Source organism: Lutra lutra, chromosome 7, assembly GCF_902655055.1.
Source record: "Lutra lutra chromosome 7, mLutLut1.2, whole genome shotgun sequence".
In the NCBI taxonomy this organism is placed as follows: Eukaryota; Metazoa; Chordata; class Mammalia; order Carnivora; family Mustelidae; genus Lutra; species Lutra lutra.
Window position 1 is genome coordinate 53316662 of NC_062284.1, and position 18140 is coordinate 53334801.

Consider the following 18140-nt stretch of genomic DNA (forward strand, 5'->3'; position numbering starts at 1 on the left):
CTTTAAAAAAAAAAAAAAAGAAGAAGAAGAAGCAGCTGGAGAGGTATAGGAAATGCCTGGTGTGGAAGTACGCCTCCTTCTCCCATCTTTTAAAAAAAAAAAAAAAAAAAAGAACTATCTGGGAGCTTTTGAAAGATACTGTTGTCCGGGTCCCCCCACCCTGGGTGTTAACAAGAGTCTATGTGGGAGAGACTTGGGCATCACCGGGTTGTTGTTGTTGTTGTTGTTTTAAAGATTTTATCTAGTTATTCGATAGAGAGAGATCACAAGTAGGCAGAGAGAGAGAGAGGAGGAAGCAGGCTGACTTGAGCCGAAGGCAGAGGCTTTAACCCTCTGAGCCACTCAGGCGCCCCCACCGGGTTTTGAAGTTCCTGAGGTGATTCTCCCCTGCAGCCAGGATTGGAAAACAGTGACGATCCTAAAAAGTCAAGGTGTAGTCGATAGATGGCCGGTATTGGCATCGCCTAGGAGCACGTTGGAAATGAATAAATCCCTGGAACTAGAATCGGTGCTTCTCAAAATGTAACACGCTTAGTATGAATTACCTGGCGGACTTAGCGAAGCTGCGGAACGGTGGAGTTTGCAATCCCACATTTCTCAAAAACTCCTGAGGACTCTGCTGACCCATGAACTATATTTAAACAGCAAGACTGAGGATATTCTGAATTCCCAGGAAAGGGGAGCAGTAGCATATAAATGGTGCTGTTAAAATTGGAATTCTCTGACTGAAATGTGCAATAACGTTTGGATTCCCCTCTGCCTCCAAGGACTTTTGAGTTATTTTTATTTCTCCTGTTCAAACTTAATACATACTTCCTTTCTAGGTTTGCTTCTCTCTATTCGTTCCATTTTTTCCAGAGCCTCATGTTTGAGAGGGTAATTTTTCCTGATTCTTAAGCTGGTGGGAATGGACCAATCTTGTCACAGTCAAAATGGCATATGGGACATGAGGTAGGTTCCATGACTAAAGTTTTGATTTTTTTGTGTGTGTGGATGATAGTTGAGTGTGAAAACTGAGTTTCAGGTGTAATAGTCTTCCAAAATAAACTTTTGAACCACTAAAAGGTTTTTGAGTAACAGATTATGTTTATGGAGGAGTGACTTTTTTTTTTTGATTGATTGATTTTATTCTATTTAAAAAAATATTTTATTTATTTACTTAAGAGAGAGAGAGAGAGAGGAGAGAGAGCATGAATGGTGGGGAGGGGAGGAGAGAGAGGTAGAAGCAGGCTCCACACTGAGCAGGGAGCCCCATACAGGGCTCAATCCAGGACCCTGGGATCATGAACTGAGCTGAAGGCAGACACTTTACCAACCGAGCCACACAAGCGCCCCTGGAAAATGGGAACTTTTAGAGTTTGAGTAACCAAACAAGAACTCATGAATTCTCACTCCCCAGACAACCATTTATATTTCGTTTCCCCCACAACCCAAAACACCAGTAAGTGTTACTCCTTGGGACACCTTGGTTGCTAAATGAGTTGAGTGTCTGACTCTTGATTTCAACTCAGGTCATGATCTCCTAGTCGTGAGCGGGAGCCCTGCACTGGGCTCCCCACTCAGTGAAGAGTTTTCTTGAGATTTTGTCTCCCTCTTCCCCTCCCCACTTGTGCGTGCTCTCTCTTTCTCTCTCAAATAAGTAAATAAAATCTTTAAAAACAAAAGTTTCCATTTTCCACACTTTGCAGAGAGTACGTTTATTTCTAGGGTACCAACATCAGCAGAGAGGAAATAATCACCCCTGGTTTATTTTCCACCACCAAACAGAAAACAAAAGAATCCCAGAACAGTGAAATTGTCCTTGTTCCCAACTCTGGCAGATTGCTTCTTGCTTCTTTGTTGTTAATAAATTATACAGAGGAAACAAACCAATGCAAAAACCAAAAAAAAAAAGGTAACATTGTGTATCAAATTAATTCTTTTCCTGTGGAGTGGCCTTGATGACTTCTGAGGTTTTGCATGAGATGAGCTTAGATCTTGAATTTCTGAAATACCTTTTCTCTGAGAGGCTTTGTGCTTGAATCAGGCTTCACTGTTTCTATAGCAACCATAATGGAAACTTTAATAGTGTCTACAGTCCAGTGATACCAGGACATCATCATAACCAGCTGTTGTTGTGAATAACATGAGTTATTCATAGTTGTCAATAGAGTATTCATAAGCTGCTCTTCCTCCTCCCCCTTCCTTTTCAAGGATAAATCAGGAGAAAGTAAACTTAAGCACACATGGTGGCATTAGGTTAGATATCAGGAAGAACTTCCAGTGACAGAATGTGTGAGTAAAAGAAGTTTGGAAATTGCCTTTTTGTTTGTATTTTAAAGTAGGTCTGGGGCGCCTGGGTGGCTCAGTGGGTTAAGCCGCTGCCTTCGGCTCAGGTCATGATCCCAGGTCCTGGGTTCAAGCCCCACATCGGGCTTTCTGCTCAGCGGGGAGCCTGCTTCCTCCTCTCTCTCTGCCTGCCTCTCTGCCTACTTGTGATTTCTCTCTGTCAAATAAATAAATAAAATCTTTAAAAAAAAAAAAAAGTAGGTCTAACTTCTTTTGATTGCTAGAATGCTGTCCAAAGATACATGGTTATTGAGAAATGACTTCTTAATGTCACTGAAGCAATAATATCTGGATCAGAATTTTAAGGTAATGCATGCTCTTTTTAAATTTCTAACATGTATTTATTATTTTTTACTGATGTATAGGGGACATACAATATTATACTGGTTTCAAGTACACAACATAATGATCTGACAGTTCTATACTTTCTGAAATGCTCACCATGATAAGTGTAGTTCCCATCTATCACCATATAAAGCTATTACAATATTATTGATAACACGTTTTTATTTATTTATTTTTTAAAATATTTTATTTATTTATTTGACAGAGATCACAAGGCAGAAAGACAGGCAGGGAGAGAGAGGAGGAAGCAGGCTCCTTGCTAACCAGAGAGCCCGATACAGGGCTCGATCCCAGGACCCTGGGATCATGACAGGAGCCAAAGGCAGAGGCTTTAACCCACTGAGCCACCCAGGTGCCCCGATAACACAAGTTTTTAGAAATATATTCTGTGTTCACTACTGTGCTAGATTTCATGGGGTGTATAAAAGAGAGCTTTATAATAGCAGGAGAGGGCACAGCAGGGCAGAGGGGCACTGACATAGAGAGGCTGTGAGTAATGGCCGTGGTAGAGATTCTATTCCAATTGCTTCCCTTTCTCTATGAAATAGAAAGCAAGGTCAGCAGCTGAGAGTGGGGATGGAGGGAGAGAGATGGAGCGGCCAAGTCATGAATTCTCCATGCCTGGAGTTTGACGCATTCATTTTCGGTGGTTTTGTGACTCTGGTTCTAGGGCCCAGGGCCCTATTGGGTGTGACCTGGCAGGCAGTTCACTGTCCTGTCCTCCTCACCAGTTAGAGGCCGGGGATTCTGGCCTGAAAGGAGAGCTCCTTCCAAAGGCCCTCCCCCTGCAACCCTGAGCACCCCTCCACAGTGGCTGCAGCTGTTCAAAAACACCTATGAAATACAAAGACCTCTTTTGAAAGACCTCATCAATGTTTTCCAATTTGCACAGTTTATTACTAAGCATCAGAAATCAACAAAACTGTAGAAGATCTGCCCGTAGAAGATGAAAAGAAGAATCAGGAAGATGCATTTGTTCCACGGAAATTTATTTGCAAAGGGAAGATACCTTTTAATTATTTTTTAATTAAATCTTTAATTTAATTAAAGATGATATGGATGTTATGATAGGATAAAAAATTGTCCTCATCCACCTTCATGAAACAATAAGAGCTTCTGAGCGCTATGGTGTCAGACTAGGAATTATGTGGTTTCCTGCAATTATGACGTTTGAAGGCTCAAATATCACCTTGATTCAGTGGTTCTCAAATTTGAGCATGCAACCGAACCACATGATGGGGGCAGTGATTGCTGGGTCTCTTCCCCAGTTTCTGATTTGGGGTGAGGCCTGAGAATGTGCATTGCTAACAAGTTCCCAGGTGATGCTAAGCTGCTGGTCCACATTTTGAGAACTATCTCCTTAAGGAATTAGCTGCCTCTTGTTTTTCTTTTTTCTTTTTTCTTTTTTTTTAAAGATTTTATTTATTTATTTGACAGAGAGAAATCACAAGTAGGCAGAGAGGCAGGCAGAGAGAGAGGAGGAAGCAGGCTCCCTGCTGAGCAGAAAGCCCGATGCGGGGCTTGAACCCAGGACCTGGGATCATGACCTGAGCCGAAGGCAGCGGCTTAACCCACTGAGCCACCCAGGCGCCCCTGTTTTTCTTTTTTAAATAAATCAAGTGACATATCGTTAAAAATGTGCAAAAAGTCCAGTTTATTTTTGAAAGGAGCCACATATGTAATCGAGCATTTCCTTTTTGATATCTCATGAATACTACCTAAGGGAAACTGAATTTTTTATTCATGCAGAGGCATATGTTTAAAATCAGGTCCATCAAGTCAAAGCAATAGCAGAAAATCTTCCTTCCCCTTGTTATTTATAAAATCAAAAGGCCTTTGGTTCCTTGCAGTGCAAGAATGCCATTTTTATTCTTGATGATAGATCACTTCCCATGTGAATCAAAACCAAAGAGGAAAGCATACTCAACATCTTGATTAAAAGAACTTCAGTTAGAGGTGTTCCTCTAGTTAGGAAGGTTAGCAGGGGGATCTCAAAATTCACCATATCTAAACTCTGCTGACTGAATTAAAAAAAATCTTAGATGGACAGACGGTGAAGGGGGGAGGAATATAGTCTTTGGACATCTGGTAGCATCTGCAGCGTAGACTTAAGAACACAGACTCTGAAGGGCGCCTGGGTGGCTCAGTGGGTTAAAGCCTCTGCCTGCAGCTCAGGTCATGATCCCGGGGTCCTGGGTTAGGGTCAGGGGTCCTGGGATCAAGCCCCGCATCAGGCTCTCTGCTCAGCAGGGAGCCTACTTCCCCCTCTCTCTCTCTGGCTGCCTCTCAGCCTACTTGTGATCTCTGTCAAATAAATAAAGAAAATCTTAAAAACACACACATGTGCACACACACACACACACACACACACAGACTTTGAAACCAGACTGAGTGGGTATGAATCCCACTCTGTCACTTATTAGTTGGAGCAAATTATTTAACCCCTTTGTGACTCAGTTTTCTTACTGTAGAATAGGAATAATAATACTATTTACCTGACTGGAATATTCTGAAGATTCAGAGTTAGTACATTTAAAGTGCTTGGAACGGTGAGAGGCACAAAGTAAGTGTTAAATAAATGTTAGCTCTTCCTGTCCACAAAAAAGTCCATCTTTTCAATCGTAATTTTGGAGCCTTTTTGTGGGATAGTTATATAGTTAAATCAATTTTTGCTGGTGGTTCTCACCCGGGATGATTTTGCCCATCAGGAGACATTTGGCAAAAACTGGAGACATCTTCAGTTGTACGACTGGGGGGAAGAGTTGTTGCTGGAGGGTAGCAACTAGTGGGTAGAGGCCAGAGATGTGGTTAAACATTCTATAATACACAAGAAAAGCCACCACCACAAAGATCATCCAGCCCTAAATGGGCCAAGGTTGAAACCTTGATTTATGCTGTCTGGTTTGAGATTAATATGTGGATTCGTCATCATGGTGAGAGCCCAAACTGGTGGTGTGTTGATAATTTTTTTTTTTTTTAAAGATTTATTTGACAGAGAGAGAGAGAGACAGCAAGAGTAGGAACACAAGCAGGGGGAGTGGGAGAAGCAGGCTCCCCACTGAGCAGGGAGTCTGATGCGGGGCTTGATTGCAGGACCCTGGGATCTTGATGTGAGCCGAAGGCAGACACTTAACACCTGAGCCATCCAGGCGTCCCTGTGCTGGTAATATTTAACAACTGGTTCCACCCCCACCTCCAACAAAGCCCCAATTTGCAAATATCTGACAATTTCTGTGGTGTAAATATTCTTACTGTAACCCATTTCAAGTACCAACTTTATATCACTGAATGTAGAATTAGGAAGAGATAATGTACCAAAACATTATAGTTCCTGGCCACACAGGGATTGGGGGTCGAGCTTTTCCGATGCAGTATTTTTTTTTTTTTTTTAAGATTTTTTTTGAGACAGTGCGAGATGGGGAGGGGCAATGTGCACAAGCAGGAGGGAGGGGTAGAAGGAGAAGCAGATTCCCCAATGAGTAGGGAGCTCAGGACTCCATCCTAGGACCCTGGGATTATGACCTGAGCTAAAGGCAGAGGCTTAACTGAGCCATGCACTTGTCCTGTCCAGTGCATTTTTTTTTTTAAGGCTTTATTTATTTGTCAGAGAGAGAGAGAGAGAGAGAGAGCGAGAGCATGCAGGCAGAGTGGCAGGCAGAGGCCGAGAGAGAAGCAGGCTTCCCGCTGAGCAAGGACCCTGGGATCATGACCTGAGCAGAAGGCAGCAGCTTAATCGACTGAGCCACCCCAGCTTCCCTGTTCAGTGCATTCTTAAAAATGCCTTTCCTTAAAAAAATTAAAAAAAAAAAAAAATATATATATATATATATATATATATGCCTGCCTTTCCTATCTGTCTATATCTCCTCTTAGCTCCTTTATGGTGCACAGGGAAAAGGATACCTTTGTTGGTACTATTTTCGTCTTCCTGTTTAGTGTTTATCTAAAGGTAGGATTGTTGACTTTAAGAGTTAAGCATGGGGATGAATAACTTAATCCTGGGTGCCACTGCCAGTCTTAATTTGACAAGTAGAGATATGGAAAAAAAAATGAGGAAAATAGAGTGTGTAGGAATAAAAAAAAGGGAAAGGCTGGGGATCAGTGGAGATGGAAAAGAAAAATTTGATGTACTATGTGAGAATTAATAGTGTCCATTGACAAATATGTTCATTATTAAGACAATGAAAGAACACAGGACAATATACAATGTTAAAAAATACTGTTAAGGGGCACCTGGGTGGCTCAGTTGTTAAGCATCTGCCTCCGGTTCAGGTCATGATCCCAGGGTTCTGGGATGGAGCCCCATGTCAGGCTCCCTGCTCAGCAGGAAGCCTGCTTCTCCCTCTCCCACTCCCCCTGCTTGTGTTCCCTCTCTCGCTGTGTCTCTGTCAAATAAATAAAATCTTTAAAAAAAAATACTGTTAATCTGACAACTTTCCCTGACACATCTCCATCACTGTATTCCCTCTGTTGACTAGTGGCATCATTAACTACCACCAAGCAAGAAACCTGGGCGTGACCTCTAACTTCTCACCCCCTTCCCACCCCATTTACAACTAACTGGTGATGAGGTCCTATCCATTCTCCCATTATTTGCCTCCTTGGCTTTCAACTTCATTTAGGCCCTAATCATTTGTGGCGGGAACTATTCCAGTAGTTTCCTAATGGCTCTGCCTTGGATTCTAATTTTCCTCTACAGAATGATTTTCTTGGTGGTTAACAGCATAGACTCTGAAGCCAGACTGCCCAAAGTTCCAATCTAAGCTGTGTGATCGTGGGAGTTCCTTTATTAGCTCCATCATCTGTAAAACAGGACTGACACTAGTATAACCTCATAGGCTGCTGAGAGGTTTAAATGAAGTGTTATGTAGGAAGTACTCAGAACCACACTGTGTCACTATGTTTAAGGTTGTTTCTCTCCAGTTCATAATCCTTCATCGGTTCCCTCCATCTAGAAATCTCCCATATCCCACTTATCAGCCAGGCAAATTCCTGCTTAACCATTAGGCCTTGGCTCAAGGGTCTATTTCTCATGAGGCCTTAAGCTACTCATTTAGGCATTTTTTTTTTTTTTTAATTCCTTTGGGCCTTCACCTTGAACTTTTCACTGCACTCAGCACACTAGTGCAGTCATCTGTTTACAAGATTATCCTCCTTAGGGAAAGTGGAAAGTGAGCTACATAAAGGCAGGGACAGCAGCTACTTTTTCATTTTCTTTCTTCTCCTTTTTTTAAATCTCCAGGACCAAGCAGTGTGCCTGGCCTAGAGTAGACAATTAGAAGCAATGAATGGTGTTGAGTATATATGGATATAAGAAAAGACTGGGAAGGAGGTAAAAAAGCCACTTGTTTTGCTGTGCTGATTGGATGATAGAGGAGTTTTAGCCCTTTTTATTTTAGGTGGTTTCTGTAATACAAACTTAAAAATGGCTCCCAGGTATCCATATAACCAATTGCCCTTCTTCCCCTTGGTTAAAAGAACAGACTGGGAAAAAAAAAAAAAAAAAGGATTACTACATAGTAATAAAAAAAGAATATAATTATTAAATCATGGATGAACCTCAAAAATTTCTACTAAATAAGTGACACACACAAGAACAGACTGGAGTGAGCCCGCTTGAGTTAAAATGCCAGTTCCACCACTTAAGGTTAAGTTGTTTAACTTCTAGGGCTGCTTCTCATTTGCAAAGTAAGGATGACAGAATTAAACACTCATGTGCTCAATAATGTGAGCTAAAGTAGACATTTCTACACGTTCTCCCAAGGACTTGGGAGCCCTTCCATCCATTACCAGTTTTGCACTGTGCTATCCCAGTTGCTTGCTGTAGGCCACACCTCTCACTTGAGACCGACCCACCTTTTCCTCCACACCCCCCCCTAGTCCCTGAATTCAGAATTATTTTAATAATTACACACATTCATTCTTGAAAATCTGGAGATTAAACGGGGAAAAAAGGAATAACTCACTGGGAGTCTCACCATACGGTTAACCTCTGATTACATTTTGGTTACGTTTCAGATTAAAAAAAAATGCAAATACATTCATATTTGTATTTTCCTTCCTTTTAACAAAAACGAGTTCCTATTATACAAACGATTTAACCCATCCATTTATAACCCATCCTTAAGCCACGGGCGCTCCTCCAGCCCGACCGTCTCCCCACTTCCCGCTCTCACGTCGGGCCTTTTCCTCTGAATCCCCAGCCTTCCCCGGGCTCCGGTTCCGGCCCCACCTGCCAGGCCTCGGGCCGCCCCGCCCCCGCCGCGGCCGGTTTCCATCCCCAGCCCCGCACCCCGCGCTCGCCGTCCCCGGGGGCCCGTCGCTCCCGGCTCTTTCGAGCAACCCGTTTCCGGTGGGGCCAGGGCGTCTCCGCAGCGGCCCGGCTCCCGCGCGCTCAGCACCGCCGGCGGCGGCCAGATGCAGGCGGAGCGAGGAGCTCGGGGCGGCCGCGGCCGCCGGCCCGGCCGTGACCGGCCAGGCGGGGATCGCGACCGGGCGGGAGCCGCAGCGGCAGTGGCAAGAGGCGGCGGCGGCGGGGACAGTGGCGGCCGCCGAGGTCGCGGCCGTGGCTTCCGAGGCGGCCGCGGCGGCCGAGGAGGAGGCGCCCCGCGAGGCGGCCGCCGGGAGCCAGGAGGCCGGGGCGCCGGGGCCAGACCGCCGGTAAGAGGCTTCGGCTGGTGGGATCTGGGCTGATAGGGGCTGGCCGCGAGGCAGGAGCCGCTACCGGCTTGCGGGGCGCGCGCCAGTCGGGCGGCCGCGGCGACTGCGCTTGCGCCTGCGTGGGACGGGCGGAGGGCGGCGGGAGCGCGCGCCGGGTGTGCACGTGGCGCTTCTAGGGGCGAGCACCCCGGCTACCTCCACCCGGGGTTGGGGCGGGAGAGGCGGCTCTCGGGGCGTCCCCAGCTGCGGGAGGGGTCCAGACCCAGAATAGCTAAGAACCCAGGGTGTGTCAGGGCTGCAAGGCTTGCGCGCCCATTGGGTTCCGGTGGGGTGTCCATGTGATTGACCCTCATGGGGTGGGGGTGCGGCCAGGACTTGGTCTGGAGGAGCTATTTGGGCAGCCTTACAGTACCGGCAGACATTCCTGTTATTAGGAGGGAAGGGTTGTTTTTGTTTTTGTTTGTTTGTTTTTTGGGGGCGGGGATGTTGTGTTCACTGTGCAAGGCCTAGCACATGGTAGGATAATAAAGGTTTACTGAATGAAAGAATGCCCCCGGCGGACTGGACTCCATAGTATTTTGGGGCGGGACCAGATGCATAGTTCTCTCTTCTAATGGCATAGTTCTTTTTTTTACTACATACGTGTAGGAACAAGGGGTCACTGGCCTTCGTGTTTTTTAAAAAATTTCAACCTGAAAATAGATGTTTCAGCAGCCAGGTCTGAATTTTAATAGCAGTGTGATCGACCTTATTCACACATTGATAGACACTTCGTATAGCTTGAGTAGGGAATGATAGGCAAACTCTTATTCCACTGATATTGGCCAAAGAGGTTTCAGTACAATCTCTTTATGAGCTGTTCTGTTATTTTAACATGTCTACTACCAAAGTGTCGTATATTTGAATTCTCATGTGCATAGATTAAAAAAAAATTTCGTTAAGGAAAAATTTCCTGCTACTGAAATGTTTGGAGTGTCTTATGCTCCCAGTAGGTAAGATGTCCCTAAAAATAGTACTTGTATACAGAAATATAGAGCTTGAAAAAAATTAGAAAAGTTAAAATTAATTGTAACATATTTAACCTGGTTAGGATTAAGGTAAATAATAAGTAAAATTTGATAAATTCTTAGGTTCAGGTTAGCAGGAATAATGGAAACTCAGATCAATTTAGTGCACACTATATAACACATTTTGTCCTTATAACAACTTTATACAGTTGATTCTTGAACAAGATGGGTTTGCAGGTCCACTTATATGGGGATTTTTTTTGGATCCTGTTAATGTATTTTCTCTTCACAATTTTCTTAATGTTTTCTGTAATCTAGCTTACTTTATTGTAAATACAGTCTGTAATACATAGAACATACAAAATATGTCTTAATCGACTGTTTATGTTATTGGTAAGGTTTCTGGTCAGCAGTAAGTTATTAGTAGTTAAGTTTTTAGGGAATCAAAGTTATATATAGATTTTTCCATGGCACCCCTATCCCGGGAGGTATGCAAGGCTCAATTGTATATATTACATATATATGTATATATAACTTGATTACAAATTTACTTCTTAAACTACGTAAGGTTGTTTAAACTTTATAATAATGTCATTTTATATCTATTTTATATATAAAGTCTTCATTTTTAAAAAATTGTTTAATTAGCCAACATACAGTACATCATTAGTTTTTGATGTAGTGTTCAAGGATTTAGTAGTTGCATATAACACCCAGTTCTCATCACAACACGTGCCCTCCTTAATACTCATCACCTGGTTACTCCATTCTCCCAACCCCTCCCTTCTGTAACTCTCTGTTTGGTTCCTGGAGTCCAGGGTCTCTCCTGGTTTATCTCAGTTAATTGACTTGCCTCAGCTTTTATAGCTGGTGTCAGAGCTGGGATTTATATACCAAGATACTTTTGACTCAACTCTTTCCTATCTCTTGCATTTCTATGAACCAGTCGCCACTTGACTGAGAACAAGGTAGACACTCTGGCTGCCGGGGTCACATCTTCACAGAAACTGTAGTAACAGTATCTTTGGTACTGACTGAAATGTCTGGCACATAGGCCTTTAATAGCAAGTGTCATTAACTTCTTGAATTGAGTGAATGAAGGTGCTTCTCTCTTACTCATCTCTGTGGAACTAAATTGAGTAAAATGGTGGTATATCGTGTAGAGAGGAAATAATATGTTTTTTGATTTATGCCAATATTGTAACCAATTCTGTTAACCTTTTAGGCTTTTATCTCTTTTAGGGATAGCCTTAAACCCTATCTTATATTTCTTCTGGGATTTTTTCACTGCTTAGTTTCGTGGCTTGGTGTGTCAGTGGGTGTGAACGTGTGGCCTGGCCCTTGGGTCATTACTGAGAGCCTTGGCCACCACTGCTTCCACCTCTGTTACCCCCACCCTCATCTTGTCAAAGCTGTACTAAGAGACGTTGGAAGGGATTACTCCTTCTTTTTGGTTTGGTTTGTGACCTCCTAGTTCCTTCCACTTCTTAGATTCTGAACTATCAGTCATCGTTAGGCTTGCTAAGAGTACTGTTCTTGGTGCCTAACGATTAAGTGGGACAAGATTGATGGCCCTGCCTGAGGCCTCCTTGTTCTCATGTTCTATTTGTGCCCCAAATGTTGCATTTGTGCCCCAAATGGAGAGTAATTGAAATAATCAGAAAGAAAAAAATTCGTAACAGAGGTTTAGCCAGGTAAGGACCAGCTAGTTATGTAACTCCAGAATTTAATACTATTTACGCCTTTTGCTTTCTACTTTGGACCACTACACACACATGACTGGTAAATGGAAATCAAGATGAAATAAAACTGAACAACTTTCGAGACAAGTCATACACCAAGGGAACTTTGCTGAGCACGTTGTGTCTGCTAGTCTCTTGCCCTTAAATCATTCCCTCTGTAGGTGGCATGAAGTTTGTGGAGTTTGGGTAAGCATATCATAAGGCTAATTATCTTCATTGACTATCCACTAGAAGCCTGGTATTGCCCTGGATATAGTCATTAACTTAAAAAAAATACTGGATTTGTTAGTATTAGACTTTTCTTTTTGATGAGCTACTAGCAGAGAGGGAGTTCAAGGCCTATTGGCAGTCCTTGGAATTTCCTTTCCTTTTTTCCTCCTTGTAGTAATCCTAGTACCTCACATTTATTGAGCACTTAGTGTGAGGTGAGAAGACTGAGGCACAGTCAGAAAACTCACACTTCGGAGAGGTTAAGTAGCATACATTATCACACAATCAGAAAATCACAGAGCCGGATTCAACCCAGGCATTTTGATTCCAGAACTGTTTTTTCAGCTGCTTCCCTAAACTGCCCTGGAGTGACTTGAGATTTGGAAAGGGACGTATGGTGGACTGTTTTATGATCCTTTCACACACTTTTGTTTTCCTCATGTCACAAAATGGTAATGAAGATAATACTGATAACGTGTTCACTTATTGTGGGTGACAGCAGATCTTTGCTTTCTTGCTCCACATTCATATGGCAGCTGCTTTTTTTTTTTTTTTTTTTAAAGAGAGAGATCACAAGTAGGCAGAGAAGCAGGCAGAGAGAGAGGGAAGCAGGCTCGCTGCTGTGCAGAGAGCCTGATGTGGGGCTCGATCCCAGGACCCTGAGATCACAACCTGAGCTGAAGGTAGAGGCTTAACCCACTGAGCCACCCAGGTGCCCCCGTATGGCAGCTGCTTTTAACCATTTCTGAATTATTTATGTCTAGTAAAAGATAAGGCAGCCATTTATAGCCGCATCAAGGAGAGTAAGAACTTGGAGGTGATTTTTTTTCCGACCAAACTTTTGCTTTGCAAACAATAGTGTAAGTCCATTGCTTGAATAATAATTAATCCTAGATGCCCTTGGCATTTTCATTGCTACTATTTCAGTAAAAGGGAACTCTCTGACTTTGATGGTCAAGTTTACCATGAACCTGGAAGAAGAAAATATGTCAAATCCAAGTTGTTGGCAGATTTCTAAAGCACTTGCTCCCTCCTGGTCACTGAAAGGGGTCATCCTCATTGTGTCAGCCAGACAGAGATTGAGGGCCTATTAAAGTTCATACTTGACAGCCTATATTTCCCCCTTTTCAGAAAGCCTGAAGTAAATTTGGTTAGAAACAGAACGTGGTTAAGTGTCCTAAAAGAAAATTGCTTTAAGATTGACTCTTGGTAAGGGGCGCCTGGCGGGCTCAGTCAACAGAGCGTGCAGCTCTTGATCTCGGGGTTGTAAATATGAGTGCCGAGTCCCACGTTGGGTGTAGAGATTACTTAAAAATAAAGTCTTTAAAGGAAAAAAAAAGATTAGTTCTTGGTATTGGAATTGGCCCTTTTCCCTGCTGCTGCAGACCACTCCTCAAACATTATTTTGACATCTTTATCCTTGCTAATGTTTACTGTTTTGAGGTCTGCTTTTCTCACTAACCATTATATCACTTACATATTTTCATTATTGATGCTTTTTGCTAGTATTCTGCTTAAAATTTTTTTAATAAATTATGTACTTATACTTTAATGTTACAGCTAACTTTTTTGATCAATGGTTCAGATGGTTTCAGAACGTAAAATTTCCAGCATATTGTATACTTGACATTTTAATTAATTAATTAAGTGTATATGTGACTTAAAAAAAAAAAGATGTTATTTATTTATTTCAGAGAGAAAGAGAGTATGAGTAGGGAGGAGAGGGAGAAGCAGACTTCCTGCTGAACCAGGAGCTCGATGTGGGGCTCAGTCCCAGGACACTGGGATCATGACCTGAGCTGAAGTCAGACACTTAACCAACTGAGCCACCCAGGTCCCCTTATATTTGACATTTTAAATATAACTGTCATATCATTCTTATACCTGAATGGAGTCTAATTACGATAGTGATTTGATATTCATCATCATCCATTAAAGAATTGCATTAATAAGCTCTTCATCAGTGAGAAGATTTATATTATTTCTTCTTTTTATTTCATGTTTTAATTCCACACCTTCTGTAGAATTTTATCCAATGTAACATAGTTTCAAACCTGAAAACTTTAGCAATTACTTGCTTCCCTATAACAAATTTTTATTTTTTATTTTATTTTTTTTAAAAAGATTTTATTTATTTATTTGACAGACAGAGATCACAAGTAGGCAGGGAGGCAGGCAGAGAGAGAGGAGGAAGCAGGCTCTCCGAGGAGCAGAGAGCCCGATGCGGGGCTCAATCCCAGGACTCTGGGATCATGACCTGAGCTGAAGGCAGAGGCTTTAACCCACTGAGCCACCCAGGCACCCCAAATTTTGATTTTTTAAAAAAATCTTGTAACCTTAGGGCTTGGATGTAAAATTTTTTTCGTAATAAAATTAAGATTATATTGATTAATATACAATTTATTTTGATTAGCAATTGTTATAATAAAGGTAAAATTTTATTATAAATGGATCTCATTTTCCCTAATGAATTTATGCACGTATCCATGGATGAATATTGCTTATTCCTGAATGAGATATAGGATTCAGAATAAATTCTCTTCCTAATTTTTATTTTTATAAGTGTAAGGACTGAGAAACATTAGTAGATGGTAATGGCTGGACTTTAATCATATGTGTCACTCAACTCTTGTAATACCTTTCCAATTATATACCAAAATCATTATTACAAATTTTTTTTAAATGATCTACAGCAGGCAACTGGATTAGGTCTTCCTTAAATTCTGTTGAAAGTTAAGATTTGGAAACTTCATGACTTGCAAAAGAAATTGTTAATCGGTCTTTGAGTTATACTTTCTCAAAATCCACACCTATATTTAAAATTATCCCTTTTCTTGCTCAGGGAATTCACCACAGTCAGAGTAAGAATCGCTGAGAAGGGGTTGCCGGTCCTCAAGTACTTTCTAGGACAGCTTTTGGGAAAGAGTTTGGACACTGATTGAGTATCTGAAACTTAAAAATCCTTTTCATATCTTTTTGAGAAATGTTCATGAATCCCCAGTTACATGTATACTCCATTTTTGGGGCTATTGACTAAGATCACATTACTTTCATTTTTTTTTCTTTTTTTAAAGGAAGATAGTTTATTACATGTATTTACCCAGAGAATTGGCTTTGTTCTATTTATTTATTAATTTTTGGTGTGGGGGCTATGCACCCCTTGCAGAATATGGTTTCCAATTGTTCTTAACAGTGTCACCATTGTTGTTTTAACTGATGCTAAAATGAGAAATGGCAAGCTCATAATTCAAGACCACCAGGTCTGTTTTCTGCGGGAATTAGTTGCTATGCCAGTGGGCTTCTGTTTTCTGTAGGAACAGTAGTGATTGCTTTCCACGGTACTGGGCAAGTGAGCTTTAGAGAGGCCATATAGATCATTTGTCCTACCCACAACATCGCATGACTTACTAGATGTTTTTGTTTTGTTTTACTTTCTTTTTTTAAAGTAAATTCTACCTAAAACATGTGGCTTAAACTCACAACCTCAAAATCAAGAGTTGAGTGCTCTGCCAGCTGAGCCAGCCAGGTACCCCTTTAGACTTTTTAAAAAAGTAAGTGCCTTGCCCAGCGTAGAGCCCAGTTTGGGGCTCAAACTCATGACTGAGATCAAGACCTGAGCCGAGATCAAGAGTTGGACACTTAAACCGACTGAGCCACCTGGGCAACCCCCTCTAGACTTTTATAGAAAAGAAATTAAGTGGTTGAAAATGTGTTTTCTTTTCAGATATCACTATTTCCTGATGCACTTTGAAATATCGAAGGGAGAAATAAAGACCATACTGACACATAATTATTTCTTTTTTATAGATACTACTGATGGTAGTAGTATGGGACATTGGATTCATTCTTTTTGAAATTTCATTTTCTTTCATTAGAAGCCATTTGTGTATGTGTGTGTGCACGTGTGTGTGCGCGCGTGTGTGGGTGTGTTGCAGTACCAAGAGCAAATGGTTTAATACTGTTAATTTTTTTTTCTTTTGGATGGAAATCTCAACAATTTTGTTGGTTTGAAAATTTTCTATAAAGGTGTCATGGAGCTGTGCATGGGTGATTGATATAGATAATATTTCACTTTTGAAACAAAGTGAGGGTTGCTGGAGGGGAGGTGGGGGGGATGGGGTAACTGGGTAATGGGCAGTAAGGAAAGTACATGATCTGATGAGCACTGGGTGTTATATGCAAGTGATAAATCATTGAACACTATGTCTGAAACTAATGATGTACTATATGTTGGCTAATTGAATTTAACTAGAAAATTAAAAGAAAATATAATATTTCACTTTTGAATGGGTGCCAAATGACGTTGACAAGATACAAAATCGATGTGCTTAATTTTATCTTGATGTTGCTAGGATGTTGTTTTAGAATTTAACCAACCAATTTGTCGGTCAGCCTTAAATTATTAAAAGACAATTTCTGTAAAAACAGCCCTCTCAGGGATACTGTTCCCTACAGTCCATGTCATGTCTTTGATATGTGCAAATAGCAGGGAAATTAAAAAAATATGTAGGAGAGTAATAGAATGAATTCCCTGTTGTATATACTTAATCCTTCCTTTGTGTCCTCTTACTATTAAGGACTGATACAAATATGTCTGATCAATGCTTCTTTTTTGTTTCTTAAGATTTTATTTATTTATTTGAGTGAGAGAGAAAGAGAGAGAGCATGAGCAGGCAGAGGGCCGGAGGAGCAGAGACCCTCCTGAGCAGGGAGGACAGGCATGCAGGGTGCTATCCTAGGATCCTGGGATCGTGACCTGAGCTGAAGGCAGATGCTTTAACCAACTGAGCCACCCAGGTGTCCCTCAATACTTTTTTAGTACCAAGTCAAACTTGTGTTGAGAGATAGCAAACACATTTTATTATTAACCTAAGTGAAGCATAATTGAAATGGCGGACTGTTATTAAAAATCCATGTATATTCTTGGGTTATCAGTACTGTGATTCCTCCCTATCTGTATTTAGCTGTGGGAATATTTTGTTAACGCATGCATATTCTGTGAAATAATTAGTCACCCTGTTTAGGTTTCTATAATCTCTGGCTTGAAAAGATCATTAACAGCTACATTCTGGGAAAATTTAAAGTATTTAGTGAGTATTCATTCTCAAAGTCTAATGCAGTGTGGGTTTCATTTAAATAGTGGACTTGTAATCTATGGTTCTATTGTTAATCGAAAGGTCATGTCTCAGGAGCTGGCTTCATGATATTGAGGACTGAGATCCTTCACCCTCATGTTTTCCTTTTACTATAAGACTGATAATAAAATAACATGTCTTTGTTTGATATTTGTGCTAATTAAAGCCTAGTCTTACTGAAAAAGGCTTAATCCCTTACAGATATATAAGTCCTTCCAAGGAAGCTATGAGTTTTCTGGAAGCAAAGCTTGATGACAAATAAATATTTCTCAAAGGACAAAGCTTGGCTTCCTATTTTCCCTTACTAATCTTCACATCACTTCCAAGTTGTGTTTTGGTTTGCTGCTTCTTTATTATGCTGGTATGAATTTGTAGAAACAATTCCTGTTAATTAAAAAAAAAATATTTTTCTCCTCTTTACAGCTAAGAGAATCATTGAATTAAGATATGACTAGAGAGGGGCGCCTGGGTGGCTCAGTGGGTTAAAGCCTCTGCCTTCTGCTCAGATCATGATCTCAGGGTCCTGGGATTGAGCCCCGCATCAGGCTCTCTGCTCAGCAGGGAGCCTGCTTCCCCCCTCTCTCTCTGCCTGCCTCTCTGCCTACTTGTGATCTCTGTCTGTCAAATAAATAAAATCTTTAAAAAAAAAAAGAGAGATGACTAGAGAATCTTCTATTAAGAGCATTATTTTACATTCACTGGAAGGAGAAATT

The 18140-nt window shown here is 41.5% G+C and overlaps 1 protein-coding gene across 1 annotated transcript in view; it reads left to right on the forward strand.

Moving 5' to 3' along the window:
* Positions 1 to 946: 946 nt before the first annotated feature.
* Positions 947 to 18140, forward strand: part of AVEN (apoptosis and caspase activation inhibitor) — a 191634-nt gene continuing 174440 nt past the window's right edge. The window contains 2 exon segments of the mRNA XM_047737058.1: positions 947 to 951; positions 8877 to 9333. Coding sequence (XP_047593014.1) covers positions 947 to 951; positions 8877 to 9333 — 462 coding nt within the window.